General features: G+C 43.6%; 1 protein-coding gene across 2 annotated transcripts in view; it reads left to right on the forward strand.

Moving 5' to 3' along the window:
- The window catches only part of DRC7 (dynein regulatory complex subunit 7), a 178,725-nt gene that overhangs the window by 44,670 nt on the left and 118,248 nt on the right, over positions 1-15,807 (forward strand). For both annotated transcript variants that reach the window (XM_029608921.1, XM_029608922.1), the window contains exons 4-7: positions 6,261-6,386; positions 6,512-6,706; positions 6,920-7,078; positions 11,647-11,865. In XM_029608921.1, the coding sequence (XP_029464781.1) occupies positions 6,261-6,386; positions 6,512-6,706; positions 6,920-7,078; positions 11,647-11,865 (699 nt within the window). The remainder of the gene's footprint in view (positions 1-6,260; positions 6,387-6,511; positions 6,707-6,919; positions 7,079-11,646; positions 11,866-15,807) is intronic.

A 15,807-nucleotide genomic window follows, 5' to 3' on the forward strand; every position in this document is an offset into this window, starting at 1 on the left:
ATCAATTGGCTAGAGACCAGAGCAGTCTGCTTAGCCTTACAGGAATTTCTACCATTCGTGAGAAGTCGGTCAGTGAGGGTTCTCTTGGACAATGCGACGACAGTGACTTATATCAGTCATCAGGGTGGAACCAAGAGTCAAGGAGTAGTCCGAGAGGTAAAGGAGTTAATTCGTTGGGCAGAGCAGCACCTGGAGAGAATAGAGGCATCCCACATAGTCGGAGTCGAAAACGTTCAAGCAGATTTCTTGAATCGGACGGTGTTAGATCCAGGTGAGTGGGAATTGTCAGAGTCTGCGATGCAACTCATTTGCGAGTGGTGGGGTCCCCCCCTATGAGGACCTAATGGCGACTTGTCTGAATGCCATGGACTTTAGATTTTTCGGTAAGAGGCGAGAGCATTCAGCTGAGGGAGGGGGTGGGGGGGGGTCAATGCTCTTGTACTCCCTTGGCCTTGGGGGGGTACTCTATGTCTTTCCTCCCTGGCCGCTCGTGGGAAAGCGTTGCATCGCATAGAAAAGCATCAGGGAGAAGTGGTCTTGGTGACACCAGAGTGGCCACGCTGTCCAAAAATTGTGAATCTGGTCAACTTAGCTGTAGAAGGACTGACTTGCCTGCATCATGTGGAGGGCCTTCTGCATCAGGGGCCCATATTTTCCGACCAGGCTAGTGGCTTGGCTTTTGAGAGGCGGCAGTTGAGACGTAGGAGTTATCCAGAGGCAGTTATTACTAAGTTGTTGCAATCCAGGAGAAAATCTACTAATATTTGCTATGTACAGGTATGTACATAGAAGTAGGGCATTATATTTGCCAAAACTAGTGCACTGTCTGTTAAAAAGAAGCACAATTGAAATAGAAATTTGGGAGTACTGTTAGTCTGCTTTACCTGTTAACAAGATACTGGAGGGGAGTGGAGTAGATGTAACTCCATTTACAGTAGAAAATGTATGGGAAGAGCTGGGGAAACTGAAAGTAGACAAAGCCATGGGACCTGATGAGGTTCATCCCAGGATACTGAGGGAGCTCAGAGATGTGCTGGCGGGTCCGCTGTGTGACCTGTTCAATAGATCTCTAGAAACAGGAGTGGTGCCGAGTGATTGGAGAAGAGCTGTGGTTGTTCCGCTTCACAAGAGTGGGAACAGAGAGGAGGCTGGTAACTACAGACCGGTTAGCCTCACTTCGGTGGTGGGAAAAGTAATGGAGTCACTGTTGAAAGAGAGAATAGTGAACTATCTACAGTCGGGAGAATTGCTGGACCAGAGGCAGCATGGATTCACCAGGGGAAGATCCTGTCAGACAAATCTGATTGACTTTTTTGACTCGGTAACCAAGGAATTGGGTCAAGGAAGAGCACTCTATGTCATCTACTTGGATTTCAGCAAAGCTTTTGATACGGTCCCGCACAGGAGACTGGTGAATAAAATGAGAAGCTTAGGAGTGAGTGCCGAGGTGGTGACCTGGATTGCAAACTGGTTGACGGACAGAAGACAATGTGTGATGGTAAATGGAGCTCTCTCTGAAGAGAGGGAGGTTTTAAGTGGTGTACCACAAGGATCGGTGTTGGGACCGGTCCTGTTCAATATATTTGTGAGCGACATTGCGGACGGGATAGAAGGTAAGGTTTGTCTTTTTGCGGATGACACTAAGATCTGCAACAGAGTGGACACGCCGGAAGGAGTGGAGAGAATGAGACAGGATTTAAGGAAGCTGGAAGAGTGGTCGAAGATATGGCAGCTGAGATTCAATGCCAAGAAGTGCAGAGTCATGCATATGGGGAGTGGAAATCTGAATGAACTGAATTCGATGGGGGGAGAAGGGCTGATGTGCACGGAGCAGGAGAGAGATCTTGGGGTGATAGTGTCTAATGATATGAAATCTGCGAAACAATGCGACAAGGCGATAGCAAAAGCCAGAAGAATGCTGGGCTGCATAGAGAGAGGAATATCGAGTAAGAAAAGGGAAGTGATTATCCTCTTGTACAGGTCCTTGGTGAGGCCTTACCTGGAGTACTGTGTTCAGTTCTGGAGACCGTATCTACAAAGAGACAAGGACAAGATGGAAGCGGTACAGAGAAGGGCGACCAGGAAGGTGGAGGGTCTTCATCAGATGACATACGAGGAGAGATTGAACAATCTAAATACGTACTCCCTGGAGGAAAGGAGGAGCAGGGGTGATATGATTCAGACTTTCAGAAACTTGAAAAACTTTAATGATCCAAAGACAACGACAAACCTTTTCCATCAGAAAAAAATCAGCAGAACCAGAGGTCACGAGCTGAGGCTCCAGGGAGGAAGACTAAGAACCAATGTCAGGAAGTATTTCTTCACGGAAAGGGTGGTGAATGCCTGGAATGCCCTTCCGGAGGAAGTGGTGAAGTCTAAAACTGTGAATGACTTCAAAGGGGCGTGGGATAAACACTGTGGATCCATCAAGTCTAGAGGGCGTGAATAAAGAGGAGGCAGCAAAACACTGCACGGAGCGGCAGTAGCCACAGAGGCATTCAAACACTGCACGGAGCGGCAGTAGCCACAGAGGCATTCACGGAGCGGGATGCCAGTGGCCAGTAGTTGGTGTTCCACCTTCATGGAGCAGAAGGATGGAGGGCTGCTATCTCCAAAAAAAAACAAAACAAAAAACAAAAAAAAACCAAACAAAAAAATAAGAACAGGGGTGGGTAAGAGTATGGGGTAGGGGTGTGGCCTGCTTGTTGCAGCGGTTGCTACCCCTAATTGAGCTGGACGTTCACTTGGATGCAGATACGGCGCTGCTCTCTGGGTTGGTGGTGGGGTGGAGGGGAATTAGGGCTGGAGGGTGCTGGAAGCCAATAGTAACAGGTGGGAGAGAAAAAAAGGGAAAAAAATGGATAAGGTGCGTAGCTTGCTGGGCAGACTGGATGGGCCGTTTGGTCTTCTTCTGCCGTCATTTCTATGTTTCTATGTTTTTGAGTCCTGGTATTCCACCAAAGGTGTTCGCCTCTCAAGTTGTCAGTCTCTGACATTTTGTCTTTTCTGTAAGAAGGTTTCACCAAAGTCTGGTCTCTCAGCTCACTTAAAGTACAAGTGGCAGCTCTAGGTTGTCTTTGTGGCCTCTATTTCTGCACTTCCGGACGTTATTGAGTTCCTTAGGGGGACAAAATATTTGCGTCCTCCACTTTGATGGGTTTGTTCATCCTGGAATCTTAATCTTGTCCTCAGGGGATTATGTGAGGTTTCTTTTGAACCTCTCTGGAGAGTGACTTTGAAGGACTTGACTCTTAAGGTGGTTTTTATGGTGGCCATATGTTCGGCTAGGAGGATTTCTGAGTTGCAGGCACTGCTGTGCCGTGATCCATTCCTTCAGATTTCGCATTCAGGGGTCTCGTTGAGGACAGTACCTTATTTTTTGCCAAAAGTGGTCTCTGTGTTTCACGTAAATCAGACTGTGGAGCTTCTAGCCTTTCCCACGGTGGACGTGTTCGCTCCACATGCGAGGGAGCTCAAATTGTTAGATATCAGAAGAGCTTTATTGAGGTACCCCAAGGTAATGAATGACTTCGGGAAGTCAGATCACCTTTTTGTTCTGTGGAGTGGTCCGAAGAGGGGATTTCAGGTTTCTAAGGCTACCATTGCTCGTTGGCTTAAGGAGACTATTGGTTCCACCTATATTATTCGAGGTCGTCTGGTTCCAGAGGAATTGTGTGCTCATTCTACGCATTCTCAGGCAGCCTCATGGGCGGAGGCTCAGCTTGTTTCTCCACAGGAGATTTGCAGAGCAGTGACTTGGAAGACGCTACATACTTTTGCAAGACACTATCATCTAGATGTGGGAGATGTGGTTTCCCTATCTTTTGGTGAGAGTGTTCTGCGAGCAGAACGCTCCAGTTTCCACCTTGAATAGGGAGCTTTGGTACATCCCAGGAGTCTGGACTGATCCTGGTACATACAGAGAAAGGAAAATTGGTTCTTACCTGCTAATTTCTGTTCCTGTAGTACCACGGATCAGTCCAGAACCTGCCCAGTCTACTGAGGGGAAGAGTCGTCCACTCATTCAGTTTTTATAGCAGAGAATATTTTTATCTTTTCATATTTTGTAAGTTTTTGAAAGTTGAGATGTTTTTCAAATTTGTTGTGATTGGCTTGGTTATATATTAATACTGAGGAACTGCAGGTAGCTCGTGTAGTTAAGTAGCAGTGTTAGTAAAACTTTCTCTGTCTCCATTTGCTGGAGGGGAGGGAAAACCCAGTAGTCTGGACTGATCTGTGGTACTACAGGAACGAAAATTAGCAGGTAAGAACCAATTTTCCTTTCTCCTGTGGAGCAAATGTTGCTGCAACTGGTGGAGAATTTCCGAAAGCAGTATGCATATCTGTACCTGGACAATGAATCACTTTTTCTCTCTCCCTTGAATGAGTGCAATGTGGAGGCAAAGAAAACTTTGAGGTTAAAATGAGTGCAGTAGAGCTTCCTTCTGAAGAATTCGGAGAGAGAGAGAGAGTGTGTGTGTGTGTGTGCGCAAAGTAGATATTTGTATAAGTATGTGTGCTACTGAGAATATATATGTTATGGTAATATATCATTAAAACTATTCAGCAAAAAAAAAAACCTCTTGTACAAAATAAAAAATTCAACCACTAACGAGGAAACAAAAATTCACTCCTAAAGATGGGAATCAGTATCAGGTTAATAAGTGTGCTCCATACCAAATAATCCACAGGCTCTTGCCCGCAATGGGCTGCAATCAGTATCATACAGAAGAGCACCTAAACCACATACTTTTTCCCATATTCTAATAATTTTTATCTAAATACTACAATATTCACTCTTTATTAAATTTTACAGTCTCATAAAACTCCATATCAAAAAAGTTAAATTACCGTTCACTGAAAAATTCTCTACTTTTAAATCTTTCTTCCAGTAACATACTGTTAGTCCCAAGAACACTCCCAACATTGGCAATGTCTTGGCACTATCGCATCTTCTTCAGGGGAAACAAATATCTAATCTACCAAAAAGCACAACAAATTTTTATGATATTGTAAAATTTAATAAAGAGTGGATATTGCAGTATTTAGATTAAAAATTATTAGAATATGGGAAAAAGTATGTGACGTTAACTAGGTGCTCTTCTGTGTGATACTGGTTGCAGCCCATTGCGGACAGGAGCCTGTGAATTATTTGGTATGGAGCACACTTATTAATCTGATATTGATTCCTATCTTTAGGACTGAATTTGTGTTTCCTCACTGGTGGTTGAACTTTTAAACATAGAGATGACGGCAGAAAAAGACCAATTGGCCTATCCAGTCTGCCCAGCAAGCTCCCACACATATTTTCCCATACTTAGCTGTTTCAACAACCACCAAGTTCAGGACCCTTGTTGGTAACTGTTTGATTCCAGTTTCCTGCCATCCCCTGCCATTGATGCAGAAAGTAATGTTGGAGATGCATCAAAGGTGAGCATAAGGCTTAAAGGTTACGGGTAGTAACCGCTGCATCAAGCAAGTTACCCCGATGCTTGTTTACCCAGATTGCACAGATCAATGCTTTGTTGGAATTTGTCTGAATATAAATCCTCTTTTCCACATTTCCCCCTGCTGTTGAAGCAGAGAGCAATGCTGTATATGCATTCAAAGTGAAGTATCAGGCTTAATTGGTTTAGGGTAGTAACCGCCGCATTAAGCAAGCTACCCCACGCTTATTTGTGCCAGATGAGTGTATTCAGATAGATGAATTATATTCAGCTGAATAGAATGACAGGGGTTGTGTTTGAATTGAGAGGACAATTTTTAGAACCATTTTCCTCTGTAGATTGGCTTGTTTAAAAGTTTCTGCCCTTTGCCTGGTTAAAAATACATTGGGCTTTTCAACATGCGTACTGTCAGCTGGGTTAAAAAGAAGTGCTGCTAGGGGTATATTTAGGTCAGGGAAGGAAAATGGCACATGTATATTTCATTTTCAAATGTGTACGCGCTATTTTGTCCCCTTATCAGCCACCTGCACAAATAATAGAGGCAATATACACATGTCATTTTTATGCATATCCTCAAACTAGGTGGGCTTCTTGAAATTGCCCCCTAATTTTGTAGGAATATCTGTAGGAATGTGACATGGTTGTTTGATAGGAGGCTGTGTGGCATATGTTTGCTTTGTGGGCATTGTGTACTGAATGTGGGTGGATGTGGATTACTTTGCAAGTGGGCAAGGAATGAATTGCCTTAAAGGTTAAACTTGCTGAATAAGTAGGTGACCTTTCTTTCTGCTGACAAAGTTCATCTGTTTGCAGAAATTTGTGAGTACCACAGTGCGACCAACATTGCTCCCCTTCTCCAAGTTATATAGCTGGGATGAATGTGCCCAATTTGTCGCTACCTATCTCACCATGAGGCCCCTTCACTTCCCCAATGAGCTGGTAAGAAAGAGATTTGTTGCATTTCCTCTGAAAGATCCTTCTAAATGGCTTCAGCTTGTAATTGTGAGGTTCATGTTGAATAGACAGGTGCATTGTAGAAACAGTAATATGTTTCTGCTTTACAGCCCAGTTACCTCTACTCTCCCACAACCACCTTGAGACTGCAGCTGGGAAACTGCTTTGACTTCAGTGTGCTGCTCTGCTCTCTGTTGCTTGGTGCTGGGTATGATGCTTATTGTGTCAGTGGATATGCTACCAAAGAAATGTGTCTAATGGATGAGACTAGGGAAGAGTGTCCTTTGCTCAAGAAACTGGTAAAGGTAAGGGAAGCAACCACTTCCAATGTAATCTGTAGATTTTGTGTTTGGTTTACTCTATTAAGCTCTGTAGCAAAATGTAGGGGCCTATAATGTGTAGATAAAATAGTACAACTAGGAACAGTGAGATCCAAGAGTTCCCTCTCTTCTGTGGGACTGTATTGCTATCAATGGCAATGAGAGAATCTATAAAATTCTATTCCTTTTGAACTATAGGTCCAAGAGAAGACACAGAAAAAGGTCCCCAAGAAGTACACTGTGAAACCACCTCGAGACCTGAGGAGCAAGTTTGAGCTGCAGCAGTCATTCAAGCTAGAAAGAAAGATACAATTAGCCAAAGAGGATAAACTGAAAGAGGAAGAGCAAAGGATTGCTGTAAGTATCTTTCTTATAAACTAAAGTATAATTCCTTCAGTAACGTCCCTGATTCTTTGCTGTGAACTCAAACAGCAGTGGTCACTTAAGTTAGGACTGATTAATGCCCATTCAGCAAAAGGAAAGTTAATGTGATTCTTGATTTAATTATAGGCAAACAGATAGATATTCTCTGCATTACAGAGAGCTGGGTGAGATAAACTGATTTCCCCCGGATTCCAGGTATTCGTTTTTTTGGGTCACTCTAGACAATGGGGAAGGGGAGGATGAGTGGCAGTGATCACTCATTCAACCTTGTTGGAGCTTCAGTTACAGGCTAATTAGCTGACAGGTAGTGAGCGGTTAGCAGAAACAATTTTATATTTTGTGGGCCCAATATTCAGAACTATCTGGGTATGTTTCTTAGCCAGATATAATTTATCTGGCTAAGTTACAAGGGATATTCAGCAGCACAACTATGCCGCTGAATATCTACGCTCAAATCGCTACTTCCCTGTACGTACCAGATCAGTCCAGACTCCTGGGTTTTGCCTCCGCACCAGCAGGTGGAGACAGAATTTTGCCCCCGAGTTAATGAATTCAATCACAGATTTTTCCATTTGATTATTTAACCTAATGGTGTTAGGTGATTTTAATCTTCATATTGATGTATATGGGGAGGGCTTTTAGCAGATTTTATGAAATGTATGTCAGATTTAGGCTTTCTACAATTGGTTAATGTCTCAATTCACACTGCAGGATATATGCTAGAGTTGGTATTTCAAAATTTGAATTGTGTTACATATGGGATTTCTGGAGATATTCTGGTGGCCCCTACATTTTGCTCAGACTATTGTTTTACCTCCTTGAAAACTTGAGACTCAATTAAAGAAAATATGAGCAGCTTGTCAGGTTAGGAAATTTAGTTCTAGGTCACAGCGTAATCCTGAGACATTTATGGCTTTGCTGGGGGATTTAGCAGTCCAGTGAGATGGTTTCTCTGTGGACTCTGTGGTTGAATGCTGGAACCAAAAAGTGGTGGCAGCACTTGATCATATATCTCCATTTAGAAATTGCTGAGTAAGAGCAGAGAATAGAGCTCCCTGGTTCACAGGTGGAAGGGGAGATTCGGAGAGTCCACTCGATCTGCTGTTTTCCTTTGTAATTCAGAAGAATGGCACGGTTTTGTTATTCCTACAGGGGGTATTGATGTGAGCAAGACTGGCTATTAATGTTTTCCACTTCCTACTGCTCGTTCAGGGAAGGTTGTTTAATGGGTAGGTATTTGCAGTTTTTATTTGGCTTGGGTACAGGAAAATACTGAGAGACTGCAGGTGGCACCTCGTCTTAAGTGTCAGTGTCAGTAAAACTTTCTCTGTCTCCATCTGCTGGAGGGGAGGCAAAACCCAGGAGTCTGGACTGATCTGAGGTACTACAGGAATGAAAATTAGCAGTTAAGAACTAATTTTTCTTTCTCTCCCTGTCTAACTCAGCCTGAGGACAAGACAGAGGTTCTTCAAAGGAAGAAAATCAGTAGGGGGAAGATGAGTAGGTGCTCTGTGTATGCCAAACAAACAGGCCTATTCAGTTCGGTGCACTCAGGCCCCTGTCTGGACGCGCGTTTTCGACGTGCTATTATTACCCCTTATACAGTAAGGGATACTAGTGTGAGGAAAATGCGTGTCCAACCCCCCACAAACTAATAGCGCCCGCAACATGCAAATGCATATTGATGAGCCTATTAGTTAGTCCTGCGTGATACAGAAAGTAAAATTTACTCTCAGAAATTAACACCTGCCCAAAGGCAGGCATTAATTTCGGCTGGCATCGGGAAAGTGTACAGAAAAGCAGAAAAAAACTGCTTTTCTGTACACCCTCTGACTTAATATCATAGCGGTATTAAGTCGGAGGCCCCAAAAATAAAAAAATAAAAAAATCAGCCCGCGGCTCACGGGTTGGAAGACAGATGCTCAATTTTGCCGGCATCCATTTTTCGAACCGGTGGCTGTCAACGGGTTCGACAACCAACGCCAGTAAAATTAAGCGTCCGCTGTCAAACCCGCTGGCAGCCGCCACTTCTGCCAATAAGGAGGCACTAGGGACGCGCAGGCCCTCATTTGAATATTCGATCTCGAGTCCAGGAGAGCGGGCGCTCGCCTCGAAGCGCCGGCTCTCCCGCGCGATTTACTGAATCGGCCCATTAGTGGGCCTGACTATCCATGCCTTGCATGCTACTAATTGATTACCAAACTCTAGGGCCCATGCTCTAGCTAGGAAGAGGTGGCATGCATGATTATATTTGTTCTCAGAAAAGAGATCCTACACATTTAAGAGCCACCACTGATGTGTCTTGTTGCTGCAAGGTGCTTTGAGAAGAGCCCGGGTGCTAGCCTGGACCTGAACATCAGGCAGAGGTGACTTTTCCATGGCATTTCTGATCAGGTCTGAAGGCACACTGGTTGGAAAACACTGTTGTAATCCATGTTAGAGTACACATTAACTAACAAGCTGTGTATAAAAACCCTGATGTGCAAACAAATATGTGCTGTATAGCATTTATTTATTTAAAAATATTTATCACCACCTCTTCAATGATCGAGGCAAGTTCCAATATAAAAACATGCATAATTAATTAGAACATACCTGTACATAAAATAAAATCATGACAGTAACATAAAATTCAAAACAATGACATAATACATAGTCAAAATCTCCAGCTGGATGTAACTATATGTGCTGCATGAGCTGCTGACATTCAAGATGATACTCATGGAGTTCTACAATCAATCAGAGAATTCCTATTTAAAAAGCCAAGTTTTTAAATTCTTTTTAAACTCCTTGATATCAGATGTGAGCCAGAATTATTCAGGTAAGGTGTTCCACAATATGGGACCAGCAACCTAGTTTGTCCGCTCACGTACCTCGTCTAGATGGGCCTAGTACATTACTTGAAGGACAAGTGAGCCTTTGTTTGCTGATCTGAGAGTTCTCTGAAGAGATGCTTTACATTTTTATACACCCACATATATTAAACTGATACATAGCATACTAATGGCCTTATTAGTTCTTAGACTGCTGTGTCTTAACACTCCCATAATAGGACCTAAATTTAGAATGCACTTTTTCACACATTAAATGTAGCTTCTGTTGGGGGATTAGCAGCTGCCTACTGGAGAGAAGTCTTTATAATGACCCCAAAAAACAGACACTTCCCCTTCTACCTCCTAGATATCCTCCAAAAAGACCCATGCTAAGCCAGGAGGAGGACAGTTCCTTGTCCCCTATTGGCCTGGAATCAAGCACTGAATTAACATCTTAAACTTTGAACTGCACACATGTGTCTTTTGGAAGGAATCCAGGGGTGGGAGTGTCTGTTTGTTTATTGGGGCCTAGGGGAATGGGAATTGCAATTTTTCAGGCCTTTGAAGGGATGAGAGGAGGGAGTCTGTTTTCCAGAGGGTCCCTTTGGGCCAGATAGTGCGGGAGGAAGTCTATATTGCATGTATAGTAAGAACTGCATTATGTAAAGCATGCAAACACTATATTTAGCTTGTTTTTCATAGTGCTAGTGTGTGATGTATTTGCAATAAAGTAATTTTTAAAGAGGAAATTTATGACTGCCTGGGGGTTTTGTACCAGTTTTCAAAGAGAAGTATGCACATATTTTCCCTTTGAAAATTGCCCTGGGGAAAAAGAACCTGTAGAGATTTGCACCTGTTTTTCTCATACAAAATAATTTGTGTAGATTTGAAATTGGAATCTGTATACATTATTTTCTTGCCCTGACCTAACATGCCTCCAGGAATATCTGCTTCTTACCTGGCTAAAAGTAGGCTCATTGTTGATCACCACACATACCTTTAGCTGGGTACATTTCATACAGCCAATTTACCCAGGTAAGCTTGTTTAAAGTCATTTAAAAAAATGCTGAAGATGACATTTATTTCAGCTTGCATTTCTCAATTATATCTAAGAATAGGGTGGCTTGATGAGATTCTGTTTTTCTTTTCTTTTTGCTTGATGTTTTATTGGCTGGATTGTCATTTTTGTTTTATGATTATGAATGTTTTTAAGTTTTTGTAAGTCACCTGGTGCTATTGTTATACAGTGGCATAGAAATATCTTAAATACAAAAATAAAATAAATAAATGGCTTCTGAAAATTGCCCTCCCCTTGCACATACTAAAAAATATATGCTAGCTTTTAGTGCTCATTTGAATGCATTCTTACTACATAGACCCCACTAGGAATAGTAGAGCTGAGATTCAAAATTGTATCTTTGCACAGCACAACATGGCAATGCCACTGGACAAAGAAGCTGATCCAGTCCAGTTTTTGTATCTGTTGTCTAAACATGCCTTGAAAAAAACAGTAAAAATCCTAGAATACCTGAAGAAGGGAGATTAAATGGATAGACCTTTCTCACAAAGCACTCAGGATGGCTTCTCAGCTTTGTCCACTTGTTCTATCTAGTTTTAAATAACATATTTTAGTTTATATATTATTTTTATAAGGTGTAATGTAATATCAGAATGTACAAACACTTATAGCCAATATGTAATTTCTAATATCTTCTCTGTATATTTCAGGAAGCTGAGAAGCCAAAGAAAGACCCTCTGCGTGGTCTACGTATCCATGCTTGGGTTTTGATTCTGTCCGGGAAGCGTGAGGTTCCAGAGAATTTCTTCATTGATCCATTCACAGCAAAGAGCTACAGCACTGCAGATGACCTCTTTCTTGGGATTGAAAGCCTCTGGAACCACAAAAATTACTGGATCAACATGCAGGACTGCCGGTATGGCTGCAAGGTACTGAGGGAAAGATGAGAGATGTATGGCTGACTTCCAAGTACCAGTGGGGTGGTTATGTTAAGTACTACTGCTATATTATGCATATAGCAGTATATGTGTATTTTTGTTTTCAGGTAGATAAGCAGCTGAATTAGCCATGCTGTATGGATACGTCTTTTGTGCCACTAGGTGGCGGAGCTCTCTAAGTCTAGTAAAGACTTTTAGCTAGGTGCTCCCTCCCTCCTGTATCATGACAGGATTACCTCAGGCTCCTCAGTCTGTTTTTTTCTGCGTACAGAGTGCACGAGCTCTCTCTTCTCTTCACACCAAAAAAAAAAGTAGAATTTCTTACTACATTGATCTAGATCTACATATCGACAGATATACAAAAAAAAAAAAATCTCATGAAGACCTGCCCTCGAGAGGTCTTTTTATACATCTCTGGGCACCCCCTTCCCCCACTGGCTGATTCGATGCCCTAATTTTACCTCCTCGATGGGACTCTCCTATGTCTTTCCAGACCGATACCGAGTGGAGTCGGGGGAAGGGCACCACTGGTTCAGTGGATTGATTCACCGGTGCTAAGGACTGCATTGCGGGCATTAAAAAAAAAAAAAAAAAAAAGAGACAATTGCACTTCTGGGAAAATCCCCTGTTTTTTAGGGGCCCCCATCGGGCCATGGAAGCCCCTTGTAGTGCTTACCTCCTCGGTAACCTCCAGGTTTGGCTGGCCAGGCACCGAGTTGAGCTCCGGCGCACCGTTGAACAACACAGGAACTGTGACGCACTGGTGCATCGATGCACGGCTGCGTCCGCCAGCACATTGACGCACAGATGCGTGCGCCGGCGCATTGTCGTGTCCGCCGGTTCATTGACGCAGCGATGCGTCCGCCGGCTCACCTTCATTCCACCCTGTTGGGTATTTGTAGTATAACAGAATATAAGAGCATGCTAAAACTTTGTAAAGGATTGGCTGAATGCAGATATGACACAAATAAAGGATTTCAAATACTATAGTCACCAGCTGTTACCCAAACATCTGGCTACTCATGGCCTTTCTAGATGCGCTCTGTTCCATCTACCAGCATCTGCATTTCCATTAGAACTTCCTTTTTACTGAACTCGGAGTCTGCCAGACAGATCTAGTTGCGGGTGCGTCAGAGCACCTCAGGGCAGGTGCGTTCACCAAAACGCCACAGTGTCCTACGGTGCACCAACGCGTCCTTGACCCCAACAGCCCATCGCATCCGCGGGCGCATCGATGCCTCTGTCGGCACACTGATGCATCCGCAGACTCAAAAAAAAAAAAAAAAAAAAAGAGTCACAGGGCTCTCGATGCGACAGCCACGGAGACCTCAAAACACACACACACACACACAAAAAAAAAAGGGGGGGGGGTAAAAATGTAAAAAAGAAAACAAACGGTACCACCCCTTAAAGTTTATAGTGAGCAACAAAGCTCCTGCCCGGAAACTAACATACTACAGCTCGATGCTGGGTCACTTTCTACCACAGACGTGTAAACGATCAGTCGACACATTGCCCATTGGCGACTCAACTCACGAATGTATCCAAAGCTTGCAGCCACGCTCACAGGCCACAACACTCAGTTTGACAGCCTTCATAGATGGGTCCTGGAATGGACTTGAAATATGTCCATACTACCATTCCACTTCCCCATCAATCCGTTGTACTTAGTCGGCAATGTAAATGGCTCATCCATACAGAATCCGTTCCAATACACCACAGACTAGGACTAATAAAACATTGGATGACTTCGCAAAAACGTCATTCATATGCAATGCTCAACGCCCACATTCGAACCACCAGTTTTACACTGCACAATATCCCTTTGATATTCTACAAGACTCAGCTAACGCCTGTTTACCTTCTCAATACCTTACCTTTGAGGAAGGGTTGGGGCACTATTAGTGATCCATTTATGAAGGATTTAATGTCTCTTCTAAAACTTCAGCAAATGTCTAGGCATCCAGATGCTTTGCATGGTTACATCCTACCGCCATAAGAAACAATGTTCATGACAAGAGGGCGAATTTACCAAGTCATCCAGAAAATTGCTTCGGAGATCAGTTCACCATTCTGTGACGAAGCTCAAGGAGCAGAATACACGGGTCCTTTCCTGGCATTCCCTCAATGTCCATCTACATCACGACGTCAATATTCAGCTCGGCCCCCTACCGAAGGTAAACTTTTACCACATTTAAGCCTTACCTTGTTATAAGCCTCCATCTTATCAACCACCGAGATAGCAGGCTTATCAGCGATGGGTACCACACCAGCATACTGGAGCGCCTTGCCAGCCGCAACATCAAACGGACCTTCAGTCTGCAAAAACCCAGTCAGGGGTTTAGGCATCAATACGCCACTGTCATTTCCTATAGGGGAACGGTTGTCCAACTACCTTCCACCAGGGAATCAGTTTACATCGGATCAATGGTCTTCTCGATCATGCAGAAATTGCCTAACCGGAATTCCATCAAGCGGTTTATTCCCATTATTTCCTTGTTCCCATGAACTTGGGAGACTTACGCCCAGTTTGGGACCTTTATATCTCAACAAATACCTCCACAAGGAGAAGTTCCAAATAACTTCTATCAAGTCCATTCTTCCCTTTCTTCAACCCGAAGACTAGATGTACTCACTAACCTTGAAAGATGCATAAACTCACATTCTGATATACACAGTTCCTGGTGTTCCTCTGTTCCCAAGCAGATGACCATCACTTCCAATACAAAGTTCTTCCATTCGGCCTTGCCTCTGCCTCAAGATTTCACCATATGCCTAGCATTGGTGGTGGCGCACCTTTTTGTAAGGAGGTTGAAAATATTTTCCCTACCTAAATGGTGGGCTCCTAGTAGCGTCCAATCCAACACTACAAAGAGACAATCTTTGCAGACGATTTCTTACCTAGACAATCTAGGCCGCCATATTAACTATGGACAATCGAATCTGGAACCCACTCACTCTTACACTTCAAATGTGCCTACATCGATACGATTCCAGTCAAGGTTTCCTACATCACCCGAGAACAATAGTTCTCTCCACGCTGTCTACCATTCTACTTCACAGTACCATAGTAGCACCTCGCCAATTCCTACCTGTTTTGAGACACACGGTGCCAGCCATCTACATAAGCGTCCACATATACGCCACCTTTAATGGGGTCTCAAGCACCAATGGCCTCCTTTCTCCATCCACTGTCCACTCAAATTTCCTTTACCATCAGACATGGAAAGACACCTCCAATTGGTGACTACTCCCGTTGACACTATTGACGGGCTCACCCTTGAACCCCTTTCGACATCAAATAATACTCACCAGGGATGCATCCCCCAAGGGAAATTCATCTGAAAGAATTGCGGACACAAGGTCTATGGACTTCGTACGAACGTACGCTGCACATACACCTTCGGGTACCCAAAGCAGTAATCAACGCCCTACAAGAGAAGATATTCATTATTCACACGGACAACCAGGTTACAATGTCCTATATAAACAAAGCGTCAAGTTCAGGGAACCTCTGCAAACCAAGAGTTCCAGTACTGGACTGGGATCATCTCGCTGCAAACAATTTATCTACCCGAGATCTACAATTCCAGAGCGATCAAACTCAGCAGAATTTTCACCCCCGCTAATGGGAACTGAATCCAAAAGTAGCCCATAAAGTATTCTCAGTTCAGAGTCTCCCTACAGTCGCTCTCTTTCTGACAGAGAGCAGCAGGACACTGCAGAATTTTTCTTCGGGTTACCCAAGCCACTCCGATTCACTCCAGATGCTTGTCTCATCAATTGCAACCAAGCCCCACTCTCTGCATTCCCTTCAATACCACTCCTATCTCGCACAATCCAGAGATCCATAGCGGCCTGGGCGGATCTGTTCCTAACCCCGCCAGCTTGGCCAAGACAACCATGCTACAGTTACCTACTTCGTTTTTTTGG

Source organism: Rhinatrema bivittatum, chromosome 7, assembly GCF_901001135.1.
Source record: "Rhinatrema bivittatum chromosome 7, aRhiBiv1.1, whole genome shotgun sequence".
Lineage (NCBI taxonomy): Eukaryota > Metazoa > Chordata > Amphibia > Gymnophiona > Rhinatrematidae > Rhinatrema > Rhinatrema bivittatum.